Here is a 16,906-nt window from a genome sequence, read left to right as displayed (position 1 = left end):
CTTAACATTGTCTTAACTGATATAATAAGATTCTATGGGACATCCCATGGCACATAGAGAAAGCCCCAAAAGACGAAGCAAACAGACCTGATACAAATATAAAGCTTAGGAATGTACTCGTTTGCTTAGGCAATGATAGCTTGGTGATTCTTCAAGACTTAAATTGACAACTGTCATAAAATCATTATGAATATAGCTAACCATATTCAATTTAATTAGAAGCAGTGAAGGGAAATAAGAAATAAGGAGATAAAAAGTAAAAATAAATAAATAATGAATAATGATAATAGTAATAATAATAATATAATAATAATAATAATAATAATAATAATAGCAATAATGATAATAAGATTCTATGGGACATCCCATGGCAAATAGAGAAAGCCCCTAAAGACGGAGCAAACAGACCTGATATTAGTGTGCATGACAAGAAAAACAAGGAATGGATTTTGGTAGAAGGAACCGTATGCACTCCAGAAACAATCACAGAAAAGACCCAATACAAGCAAAATAAGTACGTGGACCTGAAACTAGGAATAAAGACATTAGACAAGCAACTGTAGTTTTTGACTTCTTAGGCGCTCACTACGAAAATTTAAGTAAAGAACTGAACTTGTCATTTGGACAGCAAGTAGCTAGCCTAACCATAGAACACTCTCAGAAAGGGATTATTTCACAGAATTGTGAAATTGTTAAACGTTTCGTGTGTTTGTAGTTCTAAGAGAGACTTATTTTAGTTTTGAAGAACTCAAAGTCGATCTTAGCTTCATGTACTATATACTCAATTGATAACTTTTAGTATATTTTAGCTTTTTTTTTTCTGTTTTGTATCATACCCAGTTTATTACTAGATTATTGCAAATTTTTTATTTTTATTTATTACTTTTATAATAATGTAAATACTATATAGTATACTTAGTCCACATTGCCTAGGCCAAGCCCGCAATGACGTTGATACGTTTAGTGAGATTTTATCAATAAAGTTCGCCATAATAATAATAATAATGTCGTGAATTACTGTCTGTATCGTTTCTTATTTTATTAATCTCAAAATGCTTACTTATCAATAATGATCAATAATCATAATAATCATAATGATAATGATATAATAATAAATAACTTTATTGACAATAATAATTAACTAATAATTCATTAGAAGATAATATAGGTAAGTTGTAGTGCCTGGGAACGAGGTTATTCCGGGCGAAAGCTTTCGCCCGGAATAATCTCGTTCCCAAGCACTACAACTTACCTATATTATCTTCTACTATTTCATTAGTGCCACGCGGTCCACATACTCTCTTCTTTGCATAATAATTCATTATAATATGAGACGTGATAAGAATATTGCTATAATTATAAAACAAAAAAGGAGAGATTATGAATATAAAATACCAAATCTATATAATATTTACTTATTTATCTATGAAAACATATTTGTAAAATAAATTAATAGCTCAAAACACGAGTCCAGCTCTTCACACTGTTATAATACTATATTAAAACTATACATTTATTATTAAAATCTAAATATTTCTAAATTTCCGCTACATTGGCGTTAAGATTAAAGTCATTCAAGAATTCATTGTCCTTAAAAAAAGGGGTTCTTGTCCCCCTGACACACATGTGTACTGACTTAATTATTTCAAAAGATAATCGAGTTCTAATCCATGTTATAGTACTTGCATATGTGTCCCCTGTCTTCTTGGTTCATTTCTCAGTAAGGTGCTTTAGAAAAATCTGGCATTCTGCCCCCATCCCTCCATTTGTACCAAAAACTAAGGGCGTAAAAGTTCCCAATTGTTCGCCATCCAATGGGATAAGCTGTGGCTCCTTTTGAACGTTGTTGCAAACCTTGTTTAAAAGTATGGCAAGTAGATCACGGACATTGTCATGTCTTTGTGCAACAAATCCTCCCTTTTTACAAGATATAATAATAATAATAATAATAATGATAATAATAATAATAATAATAATGATAATAATAATAATAATAATAATAATAATAATGATAATAATAATAACAACAATAATAATAATTGAATAATAATAATAATAATAATAATGATAATAATAATAATAAGCTCCAGAAAACAGTGCCAATAAACCCGACATAGTTGTAGAAGATAAAGAAACTAATGCTTGGACACTACTTGAAGGCACAGTTTGTCAAGTTGGTAAGAGTGCGGAGAGAACTGTTGAAAAACAAGAAAAATACACGGAACTACGTGCAGGCATCAAAAGAGAGTGCAAAAGCTCAAGTGTAAATCAGATTAACATAGTGTTTGACTTTCTCGCAGGACATCACGAACAGCTAAGAAAAGACCTAAGAACAATTACAAATACAGACAGGGAAGTGAACTTTCTTATAGAACGATGTCAGAAATGGATTTTAAGCCAAAACGTTAATATAGTCAAGAAGTTCTATGAATATGCATAAGCTGAAGAAAGGATTGAAAAATATGATGAACTTAACCAGCCTAGTCTTAGTCCGCTGGTCAATGTAAACATGACATATACAGACAAATAAAACTTGCCATAATAATGATAATAATAATAATAATAATAATAATAATAATAATAATAATAGAAAATCTTGTAAAGCGCTCATACAAGTCTGTTCTTAGCTCTAAGTTAAATTACAAAGCAAAATCTATTTCAAATAAATGAGTTTTAAGATTAGTTTTAAACTGGAGATAAATTAGAAATATCTCTAAGTGAATAAGTGAACACGGTAAAGAGTTCCAAAGTTGAGGAGCAGCGACACAGAAAGAACGTAGACCAAATAATTTGACATTGGAAGACTTGGAAGACAGAAGCAAATGAGACGATGAACGAAGTTTTCTTGAAGGTTTGTGTAGAGTGATGAGTTCTTGTATGTATACAGGGTGAAAGATCATGGAGTGCTTTAAATGTTAATAAAATTATTTTCATCATAATACGATGAGCAACAACCCTGACCCTGTTCCAGAGTAAAATCGTTTTACGCAAAAGGTTTGTTTGCGGTTTAACATTGATAAACTTTGAAGTTCGTGCAAGAATTGCATCAAGCACTTTGAAATCCAGGCTACAAAGGCAGCGGAAAAGAAGACGAGAGAAAACGCTAATTCCGTTGTCGATATGTTGGACAAATGAATTCAAAAAAGAACTTTGGAGGTTTGACAGTCAAGCAGCTCAAACTTTATTTTGAACGGGAGATAACGCACTAGAAGCCGCAAACTACATACCATCATGTACATCAGTGATACGTCCATAATCATATTCCTTACGCATTTCTTTTAACAATATACTGTATATATTGATCCTCAATATTCATGTATTTCCTTTTGTTGTTATTAATCCATTTTTTTTATTCACTTCAGATATAAACTATTCTTTTCTTTTCCAGAAGCGCCTATTTTCAGTGTATGTGCTAAACTTGCAAACACTTAAAAAACAAGGTTCAAGGATCAAAGTGTTGGCTGGTAGCCAGACATAGTAAAGAGGTGTATTTATAGGCATCAGTGAGGCAAAACTCAATAGCGACCGGGTTATAATGTCCTTGGTTATCGACCAAATGTTACTCACATCCCTCCCGGTAGTCTCTTATAGCACGTGGGTGGGGTTAAGTCCTTAAAGTGCATATAACCCCTAAGAATAAACCATTTTAGAAAATAAAAATAAAAAGGAATTATTGAAGATTACGTCTTGATCATGTTTGACTAAAAAAAATGATTATTTCTGTTGTTCTTGGCCTTATATTTGTCCCAAAGCGATGTTTTCTGTGTATTTGCGAGTAGTTGTTTTTTGGAATTAACTCGGATCCCTGTGGTTTGCACACGGACGTACGGACGTATGTAAGTACCGCGCGGATGCTCCGCTAAAATGAAAATCCTCAAAAATATCCATCCTGAAGTCCAAGTCCAAGTTCCATCGATTTTAGTCTGAGTTTTAGCCTACGTAATGGTACCTACGTAGTTGTGGTCTTTCTTTGTAAACAAAGTTACAAGCGAAGTTTTAGTGGCGAGTGGTTGAACTTCTGCCAAATCTAAATCCTTCATTTAAAACGGTAAGGAACGGGAATATTGCTTGGAACTTCCTTCAGAATTGCTTTACTCTTCATTATTTATTATGTCTATCCGTATATTTCTTTAAAATCAAAGTACACCTAAAATAAAATTCTTATTCAACGAGACAGCTAGAAGTTGATCTCAAGGTCAGAATATTCGTTTACTAAAATTATACGTCGTTATCATCTTAAAAGCAAAATGAAAGCCGTGCATGGATAAACTTCTATGTACCCTTTATTTACTTTATATAATAATTTTAACGTCGAAGGCATGCATCTTATTTTGGTGTAGTTTAGCTTGGAAATGAAGTGCGTAGTATTTCTATAACACATTTTAAAAGATAGTGACAGAGCGACTAATGTACAATGAAAATTATTATGGATATAAAAGTTATGAGAAAATCACTAAAATCATAAAAGTATCCAAATTCCAAGAGTCTTTCAACCTTCATTCCGGATCTTAGCATAGGTATTCATATGGTAGACGGCATTCTTCAAGCGCTATCCCTAAAAAAAGATCGAATTACGTTTTGCTTAGTTCATGGAGGAAGAAAAGTCTCTAAAGCTTCATATTAACGGTAAGACTTATACTTGTTCAGGATTCCTCTCAGAGTTGCTTGAATCTTTATAATTTCTTTTGTTAATCGATATTTTGAAATTTATGGGCATTTTGTAAACGAAAATTCTCGTGAACGAGTGAGCTAGAAGTTGAATAATACGGGATGGATCTGAAGCGAAGGTCAAAATGCAACGCGTTTCAGACATTTACATATACATTTTCCATCGTTGTATTGCTCTTAACTAGTTGTAACCTCAGTTTATGAAATGAATTAGGCGACAGGTAGTGGAACAACCATTTGCGTAATTTGTTTCCTGTTTCCTGTGGTAATATGTAATACTAGTTGTTTGTTGATACTGTATTTTAACGGAATCATAGTCAAGTATAGTCTGGCACCTTTGACGCTTTGATTTAATATTCTTAGTAGCTGGAATATAGGTACGGATATAGAAACTGTCCTTATTGAGTGTGATTCAAATTGTGACTTTCTTTCTAACGTTATGGATTTTTCGATATGAAGCTAAATGACCCCATTTGTTGTCAAAAGCGATAGAAAATATCGATGAAAGGGGCATTCAAGAAATCGTCGAACGATTTTTTCCTAAATGAAGCAAGTCACTAAAAGATGTATCTCTTACAAATATTCTCCTTTAATTTCATATGCATTGAAGGGTTTTAAGGCAGTCAAATAAAAATAAGTACGCTCACAACTATTTTCGCTCACGGCTGCTTGTTGATTATTCACGCTTCACTTCCGTGTTATTCCTTGTCGTGTGCTGTCTCGTACTGTTAGTTGTGAGCGTACTTATTTTTATTTGACTGCCTTAAAACCCTTCAATGCATATTATGCAGATCGAGTCATTCAAGACGAAGTTGTAGCCGTTTCAATGCGGCTAGGTGTGCCAGACTAAAACTACCCTACCCAGAGCCTCTATAATAGTAGTCTTTTTTTGCGGATACGAAAATGCTCGCGTCCACACACAACGTATTCGAATCGTTTTCGAATTTTTTTCACTCTCCACACGTATCCGGAACAGTTTCTTGATCCGCCCTGATGCATGCTAGTGACTAGTCCCTTTGACGGATAGTTTTTCTTATTGAGCATACGCAAATCGTGTTTACGTCATCGTATTCGAAAATTTGCGGATACGACCGTCCACACGTATCCGTATTCGGAGCGTATTCGAAAATTTCCACTCTGGAGACCGTTTTCGATAATTTCCGGATACAGATACAAAAATTTCCGAACACGTGTGGACGCAACCCGTATCCGCAAAAAAAATTTGCGGATACACAAATTTCCGGATACGTGTGGACGGGGCCTAAATGTTAGAATGTTTGTAACAAATGGACCGTTTCAAGCAGCCGCCTTGTTGATTTGAACAATAGATTCTACCACCACGTAGCCTTGCATCTAAGTCCTTAAAAAAAATTCACGTAGGTAAAATAAAGGGTTTTGTTTGCCCACTGTGTATTAAAGGTCCATATCTAGACAACTATAATATTATACAAACTTCAGAATTTAGTTGCGTTGGGTAATACTTTATATAGCCTCCTGCGCAGCCGCTGTGAGGCCCGGAAGCATTATTATGCTTTTTGTATTTTATGAGGGTGACACTTAATAAACATTTGGCCTTCACTCTATCATCGAATTTATTTAGAAACTGATTTTTTTTTACAGAAAACTGGAGAAAAACCCTCAAAACACGTGGGAAAATAATCTTGAAACCTTACTTGTTATTTTTTATTTTGTTATTTATTGTTAAATATACCCATATTGAACAACAATATAAATATGAATAAATAAATATGAATTACAAATGGGAATAACGAATGAATAGGATGGTTTCAATGTATTTTTAGGATATAGAAATATTAAAAGCTTGGCTTGGCTTGGCTTGGCTTGGCTTGGCTTGGCTTGGCTTGGCTGGCTTGGCTTGGCTTGGCTTGGCTTGGCTTGGCTTGGCTGGCTTGGCTTGGCTTGGCTTGGCTTGGCTTGGCTTGGCTTGGCTTGGCTTGGCTTGGCTTGGCTTGGCTTGGCTTGGCTTGGCTTGGGCTTGGCTTGGCTTGGCTTGGCTTGGGCTTGGCTTGGCTTGGCTTGGCTTGGCTGCTTGGCTTGGCTTGGCTTGGCTTGGCTTGGCTTGGCTTGGCTTGGCTTGGCTTGGCTTGGCTGGCTTGGCTTGGCTTGGCTTGGCTTGGCTTGGCTTGGCTTGGCTTGGCTTGGCTTGGCTTGGCTTGGCTTGGCTTGGCTTGGCTTGGCTTGGCTTGGCTTGGCTTGGCTGCTTGGCTTGGCTTGGCTTGGCTTGGCTTGGCTTGGCTTGGCTTGGCTTGGCTTGGCTTGGCTTGGCTTGGCTTGGCTTGGCTTGGCTTGGCTTGGCTTGGCTTGGCTTGGCTTGGCTTGGCTTGGCTTGGCTTGGCTTGGCTTGGCTTGGCTTGGCTTGGCTTGGCTTGGCTTGGCTTGGCTTGGCTTGGCTTGGCTTGGCTTGGCTGCTTGGCTTGGCTTGGCTTGGCTTGGCTTGGCTTTGTTTTGTTTTGTTTTGTTTTGTTTTGTTTTGAAAGATGAAGGAGTCTTGCTCCGAGATATGTTTGTTTGTATGAATTTTTGGTGAAGAATTCCAGAATTTAGGGCCCTGGAAAACTACAGTAAACTGCTTGATATTAGTATGACAGTGATGAGGTCTAAGAATTTTTTAATTGTCTAGTTGAATAAGAATGTATTCTACTCACAATTTTGAGTCCAGGAATCAAACCCAGTTCGCATTGGTGAGAGACGAGCGCACTCACTGCTACAGCATCCCTGCTTCCCCTGTAAAATTTTAAATTTTTGACATCTTTTATTTTTTAAGTTTAGAATTGATCAACTGATCAGCACGATGGACCAAAAACAAGAAACCCCAGGTGATCAGCCTCCAGAAACCCAGACACAACCACCCATGAATTACCAAACCCAGGCTCCAATAGCCTTAACAGGACAATCTCTTGCTTGGCAACAGCAACCAGGTCACCCAATCCAGGCACAGCCAGGTTACTCAGCACAGCAGCAGCCGGGTTACCCAGTACAACAGCAACAAGTTTACCCAATGCAGGCACAGCCAGGTTACCCAGCGCAGCAGCCTGGGTATTCAGTACAACAGCAACCAGGTTATCAAGGACAAGCTGTGATCACTATGGCTGTAAGTGGGTTTGGCAATCCCAAAATTGTGTATTATTATTATCAACATCATCATCACCATCATCATTATATTATCATCATTATTATAATCATCACCATCATCATCATCATCACCATCATCACCATCATCATCAACATCAACATCATCATCAACATCAACATCAACATCAACATCAACATCATCACCATCACCATCACCATCATCATCATCATCATCACCATCGGCATTAACATTATTATTATTATTATTATTATTATTATTACTATTATTACTATTATTACTGAATTATTTTTTACAGTCAAACAAGCTCAAGCGTTGACCCCTAGATTCGATTAATGAAATCATTAGTCAATTATTCCTTTTATACGTACGAACCGGAATAATGCAATATTGCAATATTCAAATGAAAATTCAGTTCATTATTCGACTCGTGATGAAGAAGGTAAATCATATAAATTACAGATACCTTCCAGCAGAAGTCGCTCTCTTATTTCATAAGCATACACACTAGGTTTTGTAATTTCCATGCCTCAATTACTTGGAGGATATCATCAGTAATTTTGTAGGGAACGCTCCTGCCTTGAGCGAAATTAACACAGTTCCAGGTCGTCGATAATGTTGAAGTATTTTCTGGACTCCCCAAATAGAAATTTTCAGTTGTCGCGAAATTGCTTTATTGGACAATCCGCTATTGCTGAGATGAACAATTTCCTGTCGAATAATATCAGATAAAGGCCTTCCCGGCACATAAACACGGCCAAGACTATTTCTGGCCGCCATGTTTTCTTGGCCTTCCTGTGTTAGCATTAATTAACCAATCAAAATGTCGTATATTGAATTTAAAGTTGATTGGAATTTTCATATCTTCGTTTTCAACGTTGTAAATTTCAACGAATAATGAAATCAAAATTCGAATATTCAAATCATTAATCGACTCTAGGGGTCAACGCGTGAACTTGTTTGACTGTAAATCAGTTTTTTCTCAACTTGAGTTGGTTTATATAAAGGCAGCATTATTAATTGCATAACAATAAAGATGGTTGCGCGTAAGGGGTTCATTCGGAGTAACGAAAAAGTCTTCTTTCATTTTCAGCCTCCAATCCAGATTAGCAGTAACATGGCTACTGCTGTCACCGCTACCCTCTGTTGCTGTCCTATTTGTGGTATTATTGGAATCATTTATGCTTCTAAGGTAAGCAGAATATATGACAGCAAGAGAATATGAACTAAGAGAAGGAATCCCCCCTATATAGCCTTGTAACCATCATGTGCACAGTTTGATGCTATTTTTAGCTTTGAGATATTTTGAGTGAAGGACCTGATTGGTTGATTTCTTGAGGCCGGGTAGGCGGCTTCTAGTCTTGCTGTAAACAAAAGCCTGTGTTATTTTTGTCGCTTTTCGTGTCCTAAAACGAGGCATTAAAGGAAGCATGATTATCGCCCGGGCATGGTAACGTGTTAAAAATAGCATCAATGATTCTAAAAATAGCATCAAAGTGTGCACATGATGGGGCACGGGGATTAGGTCTTCTCTTAGTTCATTTTCTCTTGATGACAGTTATATCCAGAGTAATAGCAGGAAAGTAAAACTTAATATGTCAATATCTATGCTACAATCGGATTAAAATATGTACTATTTAACAATGAAATAAAACCAAGGAAGAAAAGCTAACACTTAAGTATTGGTATAGATCAGCTGATAAGAATAAATCTCATGAATCTTATTACCAGCCTACAATGACAGGCAAACACTGCCCGTCATGTTCTTTCAGCAAGAGAGTATAGTAATGCTTGCCATTGCTATCAATCATGCAGCTAGGTGAATCTCAATATCAGTCTGCAATGACAGGCAAACACTGCCCGTCATGTGCTATCAACCAGAGAGTATTGTAATGCTTGCTATCAAATCACTAGCCTACAATGATACTACAGGCAAACCCTAGCTACTTTACTCCTCATGCTCAATCATCCACTCATGACACCAAAAGCGACCTCTATTGATAACAAACCATTTCACTGTTCCCAGGTTAACTCGGCCCTTTTACGTGGAGATGTTTCTCAAGCACGAAACTATTCCAACAATGCCAAAAGATGGAGCATTGCATCTATCGTTTGTGGCGTCATCTGGGTAGTCGGTGTCATTGTGTACTATATAATATTTTGGTTTGTTCTTAAATCTAAATATAACTAATATTAGTCTCCTTTAAGGCCATCTCTAATAGAGGACTGCAAAAGACTGATAGAGGATTTAGAAAGAGGACTGGGAGTAGCTCACCCCAGTCTTCTCTATTTTCTTACTGTGCTAGAGGAATATTGATTAAAGTTAGAGTTAGCTAAGTTCTTGTACCCAGACCCTTCTAATCAAAAATCCGAAGGTAGCACACAAACCTCAAGATACAGATTCAAGGTCGACAGATATGCGAATATACAATAACAAAGCTTGATCTAAATTTTAGTTTAAAAAAACAGATAGATATTGGCCATAAGCATCAAAAACAAAGATTGCACAGGATACGGAAAATCTTTTACGGAAAAAAATATCAAAGCTTTCGTTCGTTTTTGAAGGTCTTAGGAACTGTTAACTAAATGATCATAGTAATTTCGGCACTCAACGCGATAATGCAGGAGCAAATATCCAAATAGGTTGCTCAGTATCAATAGACGTCACTTCCGGTAATAGCTCTTTTTTGATGGCTTGTAGAATCCTTGAGGTTGTTTTGATCTCTTGTTTTCTGGTTTGATGTCGTGGAAATAGTCAAATACAGTAGTTTGAGGACTTATTTTGACATGTTTTGACTTAGCATCCGCTAGTTGCCCCCCAGTCAACTCCAAAAAAGTCACGTGATTGATAGTAAGAAATTGGCAACAAGAAGGAAAAAAAAAAAAAAAAAAGAAGAATTCCATGTGCTAAGAGCTTTACATTGTGAATCCACTCTCAACATATATTATTCTTATTATCATATTAGTCTATATTATTTGTAATCTAGCAAATTTCGTGTGAATAAACTTGATAGTTTGTTGTTGTTGTTGTCGTTATCGTTGTTTTTAAACATATTTTTCATTGGAAAAAATTGCCCATACATTTGGAATATTTGCTCTTTTCGGTCTTTTTTCTCTCTTTCCAAAGCAAAAGGTTATTCTTAAAAGTAAAGTTATATAACACAAGTAAACTGCGTGACAAAACATCCTAAATGAACCGTAAATCTTCTGTTTTTTTGTTTGTTTGTTTTGTTTTGTTTTGTTTTTTTGTTGTTTTTTTTTTGTTTTTTTTTTGTTTTTTGTTTTGTTTTTTTTTTGCTAACTACTAGTTAGCGTGCTTTCGAGGCTCCGAAACCTAAGAAACCATAAGAGGTGAATGTATAGCCAACAGATAGTATGAGCTTATAAAATCAGCAAAGATACGGCTCTAAATTTTAACAATGATTCCTATGAATTATATACCAAAATGTTCAGGAAAGCCCGGGGTTTTCAAACCCCCTTCTGTTTTTTTTTTTGACAGGTTCTGTTTTTTTTCAAGGAGAGACGATTTTCTAACTTGACCCCGGTTATGTCATGCATTTTCTCTTGTAAAATACATCCAACAGCGTACATTCAACTCAAAAAGTACGGTGGTTTTTTTCAATAGAATTTAATCTAAAACCATATAATACAGTCCGTGAATAGTTGAATTAACTGAATCCACTTCTGTTTTTTGCCTAGATAGTCATTATTTTGAGAAAATATCCCAAAACCGTGTTTTTGAGACATAATTTGTATGGGCTCACATGAGGGGGCGTGTACTTGAAATCGTAGCTCCGACCAAATGTTAACAGATTTTTTCTAATGTTACAATTAACTCAGCCCAACACGATATAGTTTGAATCAATGAACAAAAAATAATCAATGGGAATTAACAGTGGAGTCCCAGTCCGCAGAGTTGCTCTTCTTCCATTGCAATTAAGAAGTTGATATTTACGAAGGGAGCAGAACCGAAAAACCCTCGAAGTTCTGGCGGGAACCAAGAAGAACCAAGAAGTTCTGTCTGTCTGTCTGTCTGTCTGTCTGTCTGTCTGTCTGTCTGTCTGTCTGTCTGTCTGTCTGTCTGTCTGTCTGTCTGTCTGTCTGTCTGTCTGTCTGTCTGTCTGTCTGTCTGTCTGTCTGTCTGTCTGTCTGTCTGTCTGTCTGTCTGTCTGTCTGTCTGTCTGTCTGCTATTTTTGGGACGCGAACCAGTGTCGCATTGATGAGTGGCGAGGGCTTTCACTAATTTTGAAGGAAACATATTTTTCTTTCAATTTAATTCGCCGTCACTCGGTTAGCTTTGTGGGCAAGAGCGTCGGTCAATGTGCAGGAGGTCGTGGCTCAAGTCCCGGCCGGACCAAAACTCAAGGTCTTAATTACTCTCAGGGACAATAATTACTGAGGAGAAGGGGCAGCTGCATTTGCATCCTTCAAGTCTTCAAGTCTTCTTGTATAAGGACGTAAAATAGTATGCTCTTTCTCCTAACAAGCAAATCATGATTCGAAGTTGCACGCCTGCCTATATTCATTTATTTATCAGCTTATTTATAAGGGCAGGAACACCAACAAGAGCTTTACTTTGGTAACTACAGTGGGCCCTGTATTGTTTAGCACGGGCATCGAAGATAGTCGTCAACAGCGTCTTCAGTAGATCTCTTACGTCCGTCTTACATACAGGGTCATATAGAGAAGACACAAGGGACCTTTGGTTTTAAGTCCTTGTCCGAGAAGACTTGAAGGTCTAACCATTTTCAGGTGTAATTACAAAGGTAGCAGTTATTTCAGTTATTTTAAGGCCCTGAGTGCTGGTTCGGCCGATGCTTGAACCCGCCACAACCTCCTGCAGAACAGACCCACGCTCTCAACAACTGAGCTCATTGGGTGGCGGTTTAACATACAGCGTCTTAATATGAAGCCCATAAAGTCCTCCACTGGGCATAAAATTCTAAGCGCATTGGGACAATTATTTTTTTTCTGGTGGTCTATGCTGTTTTATTTATCAATTAATTATTATTATTATTATTATTATTTTTTTTTTTTTTTTTTTTTTTTTTTTTTTTTTTTGATGCTGAGGTACGAGCGTTAATAAAACTTCACTATCATAAAATACAGCTAATGTCCTCGTACATGATTCAGAGGGGAAATGGATGTTTTGAATTGGACGTTTTCATGAGCGTCATAATTTTCCTTTAATGGTTTTAATTTAGGACATTTTTGAAAAGTGTAATAAAGGGTGGCGTAGGCGTTCCCGGACTTAACGTAAAAGCTCGACTTTCGTTTAAAGACTATATATTTTCTTTTAACGTCTCACCGAAAAGAACCGCTTTGAAAATAGATTATTAGTTTTAAATGTTAAAATGCATATGACCTGAAAAGCAATTAATGTTAAAAAGGTGTAGGTTATTGGTATTGATAAGAATATCATGCTTAAATTTGTTTCAAAAACGTATTTCTCTAGAAATTCAAGAAAATTTAGCACAAGTTGTGACCTCATTTTGTTTACAAGTATCCATATTTAGTTGGAAATGCACGAAATATGTTTGAATGTAGAATATTAATTTCAGATAGTACGATTTTCAGTTTCCCAACATTTGAAGAGTACTACGTAAGCTATCAAATGGAGCTGAATAGAATATGCCCTTTGTTGTTATTTCATACGAATTACAATTTATATTTAGTGCATTACTACCGAATCTAGAGTACGTGTCAACAAAATGACGTCACAAATTAGGCTTAATTTTCTCACATATCTCAAGAAATAAGCTTTTGCAACAAATTTCATTACGATATATTTATTATTATTAACAAACTATACATTTTTAACGATGAAATGTTTTCGTGTCATATACACTTTAAAAAAACAATCAGATCATTTCATGACGGTCCTATAAGAAAGTGATATGAAAGCTGGGTCATCATAGAGGAAATGTATTAAAAGAATGCACACACACTTTCATTTTATCTAAAGTAAAGAAATGAAAATCATCTGGCTAAACTCAATTAGACTGGGTCCAGAATACATGAAAACGCATATTTCTTTTGTTGTTAATAAAATGCCTTAATGTACTGAAAGGCGGGGGGAAAGCTGTAAAAAAGCTGTAAAATGAATTCAATTATCTAAAAAAATCTTTTTTTGATTTTCCGGTAAGCCGGTCCCATTTGGAAATATAAATTTCGTAATATGAATTCGTCTGGTTCAATCGTTCTTAAATTACTGTACTCGTGAAGTGCTACTGAATGTGACCTGTCGATTCGCTGAAGATAGAGTTATAGAGCAATAGTACTCTTGTTCCCAAAACTACTGTTCTGACTGAGTTCATGCACTTGTAAAATAGTCAAGTATAACTATGAATGCAAGTAAGATGAACTTTTCTATGGTCAATTTAACAGCATCACCAAAATATCTTTTTTCGCCGGTTGACGTTCGCGTAAGAACGTTTATGCTGATAATCGTGGTCATCTTGAGTTTCTATGGCGTTTTGGGGAGTGCTATGATCCTGTTTTTCATGACAAAAATCGCAAAGAAAAGACGCCAACAGATCAAGAAAGCTTTCAGTCGAAATCTGACCTTCGTTTTTGTGCAAAGCCTTGCTTGGTCATACCTATTGAGCTGTGTCATCGGGTTGCCAATCACCTTCATAAATACTTATCAAGTTTTGTCGGTAAACGAATGGCTCTGTAAAACAAGCACTTTTTTGACTCTATTTGTCCGACGGGCTACCTTAAGTAACCTATTGCTGATTGGACTAGAAAGATACTTCGCGATATTTCGTCCGTTTGTTGTCCCAACAGATCGTGTAGTCAAGAGACTTGTTATAGGGACATGGATTGCTGCTGGTTTACTAGCACTCATACCAGCATCAGTTTTCAAAGTTCAAATCGTATATATCAGGAACAATAGATACACACTGACATGTTCTTTTGATTCCAACCACGCTCCTTCAAGAATAATATCTATCATGTCAGCAATCGTCGGTAACTTTCTGCCTAACATCATACTTTTGTTTACTAACGTTCGCATTATCCAACGACTCCGAGGAGTGAGGCCACAGCCGAATAGATTTGCCAACTCCTGGCAATCAAATGGTGCAAGAACTTTCGTTGTTTTGGAATTCATTTCTTTCCTTGCATTCATAGGAGCCTTTGTTTCGCAGATTTCTAACCTCGCAGGGGCTAGCAACAGTGAACTTGTTGTGATCACACTTGCAACATGTCTAGTTGCTTCTCTTAGCGTAAACATTATCCTCTATCGTTTCCCTGATCTGCAGAGGTCGTTGAAACATTTCATATTTAAAAGCATTTGCTTCAAAAGAATAATTAGTCCGGCTTCGAATCTCGCAGTTAGATTTAACACAAACAATCAACGGGCTCAAGTGATGGATGATTAAGAGATGAAAACAACCAAGCTGTGCGGCGAAAAAGACCAGAAGTTGACAAATCACGGCCCATGTTGAAGATAAAGGGCAATTTGGGCAACACTAGGGGATTGTGCAATAATTCGCACATTAATTTGACCTCTCAGAATAGTCAAGGCAGAGGAGAAAATGTGTCAATTTGTAAATCTTCATAACAGAAAAACAAAACAGTTGAGTCGCTACAAAATATTGGAATTCTTTGAGTGAAAATTTAAAGAACTCCAATAAGAAAAAATTCAAGAAAAAACTTTTTAATGAGATAATTTTCTCTTTTAAACAAGATACTCTAGTATAATTCTTTTACTTGCATTCTATTTATGAGCTCTCTTAATCTTATATTTTGTTTTTCACTCTTTTTCTCCCCCCTTTTTGTACTTTACTATTACTTTTTCAGTGCCTGACCTAAAAAATGTAAATTTTCAAATTTTCAGCTAATTGCTTCAATCAGTTTATCTGTCGCAATTAGCTTGTGCTTTTAACTAGGTAAATGTCTTTTACTTTATGTATTATTGTTAATCATGGCACTAAATATAAAGTTGAGTTGTGTTGAGTCGCTAGATGATCCATTTGACGGTTTCCCTTCAGATGAATTGAGGGAGATGTCTTTGAAGGAAATCGAAGGACAATGTTTTATGCTGAAAAGGAATATACTCACTGGACAGTGGCCGGCGAAATTTTTAAAAGTATATTTTAGGATGGAGGAAATCGGTATCTTTACGTAAACGCCAAGAGAAAGAAAACACGAATTTCATTTTATTTATTTTTTATTTATTCTTTATGTTCTTTACAAAACCATTCCATTTAGGTGATTACAAACATAAATATCGAGATATACATTAAAAGAAAGAAGAAAAAAAAAAAAAAAAAAAAAAAAAAAAAGAAAGAAAGGTTTAAACTTAGAAATGGTATGCTCAGGAGATCATAAGCTCCTCCTCTAGATTCTTGCCTTTTGGGCCCGGTTCAGACGTCGATCTTTAATTTTCCGTGTCGAATTTAATTGGAATTGAAGTCGACTCAAATTCATTAAAATTCAACGTCCGTTTCAAACGTCGATTTTAATGTTACCTGTCGCAATTGACAAAAACCCAAAAACCCAAAAAACCAAAACCAAAAACCGCTGAAATCTTGAGCCTTTTTAATTTATGCATTAAATTCGAATCGACAAAATATCGACGTTTGGTTCAACGCCGATCTTTTGCCGTTTCGCGCGACTCGAGCAGTCGACTTTAATTCTTTGCCGACCTTAATTAAATCTGTCGATCTAGCTCAATTGATTCAAACGTCGCTCTTCTCATGCACTTATAAATGTAAGTAATTAGATCGACGTCTGAACCGGGCCTTGTTCACACGGGCCTGTACTAGTGTTTTTACTATTTGGCTCTTTTTGCTCCTTGGGCTTCCTGTGACGAGGACAACGTACAGTCAATTCAAAAAACGTTGTCGTCGACCGGCTCAAGCCTACGCGACTGGACCGAAAGGGATATGGGTAAAAATCACTGAAGCGGTTGAATATTCGTTCTGAATTAATTGTTCCCGCTAGTAATAAAGATAATATTGGCGAGAAAAAATCCATCAAATGCATGTCTTTGGGTTTAGGGAAAGAAAAACAAAGTACTTATGATTCAGTTCACAATTTTGAAAAAAAGAAGGCATTAAAAAAAGTCTCCTTCAACACTTCCCGCTCGCCTACGAAGGTTCGTGCTGTAAACAAGG

General features: G+C 36.3%; 1 protein-coding gene across 3 annotated transcripts; it reads left to right on the top strand.

Moving 5' to 3' along the window:
- The first annotated feature begins 3,792 nt into the window (after window positions 1-3,792).
- LOC116305865 (uncharacterized) lies at window positions 3,793-10,678 on the top strand. Of its 3 annotated transcripts, none has more exons than XM_089027718.1 (4): window positions 3,793-4,048; window positions 7,454-7,780; window positions 8,874-8,972; window positions 9,807-10,678. In XM_089027718.1, exons 2-4 carry the CDS (start codon window positions 7,481-7,483, stop codon window positions 9,969-9,971), a joined length of 564 nt encoding a protein of 187 aa, XP_088883844.1. In that variant the 5' UTR covers window positions 3,793-4,048; window positions 7,454-7,480; the 3' UTR covers window positions 9,972-10,678. The 3 variants fall into 3 exon arrangements, with proteins under 3 accessions (XP_088883844.1, XP_088883843.1, XP_088883845.1); XM_089027717.1 differs by having other exon boundaries at window positions 3,795-4,048; window positions 7,459-7,780; XM_089027719.1 differs by lacking the exon at window positions 3,793-4,048 and adding an exon at window positions 4,480-4,626 and having other exon boundaries at window positions 7,459-7,780.
- Window positions 10,679-16,906: the final 6,228 nt, after the last annotated feature.

This window comes from Actinia tenebrosa, unplaced genomic scaffold (genome assembly GCF_029948245.1).
Source record: "Actinia tenebrosa isolate PJP-AT-01 unplaced genomic scaffold, QUT_ActTen_1.0 PGA_scaffold11__36_contigs__length_13525064, whole genome shotgun sequence".
Lineage (NCBI taxonomy): Eukaryota > Metazoa > Cnidaria > Anthozoa > Actiniaria > Actiniidae > Actinia > Actinia tenebrosa.
Note: the sequence above shows the minus strand (reverse complement) of the source record. Positions and strands in the feature narration are given on the sequence as shown.

Bases quoted from the DNA above. Each gene is read 5' to 3' on its own strand.
- LOC116305865 (XM_089027718.1), top strand. From the start codon at position 7,481: ATGGACCAAAAACAAGAAACCCCAGGTGATCAGCCTCCAGAAACCCAG. The intron at 7,781-8,873 runs GTAAGTGGGTTT...TTTCATTTTCAG, and splicing joins AAGCTGTGATCACTATGGCT to CCTCCAATCCAGATTAGCAG. The intron at 8,973-9,806 runs GTAAGCAGAATA...CACTGTTCCCAG, and splicing joins GAATCATTTATGCTTCTAAG to GTTAACTCGGCCCTTTTACG.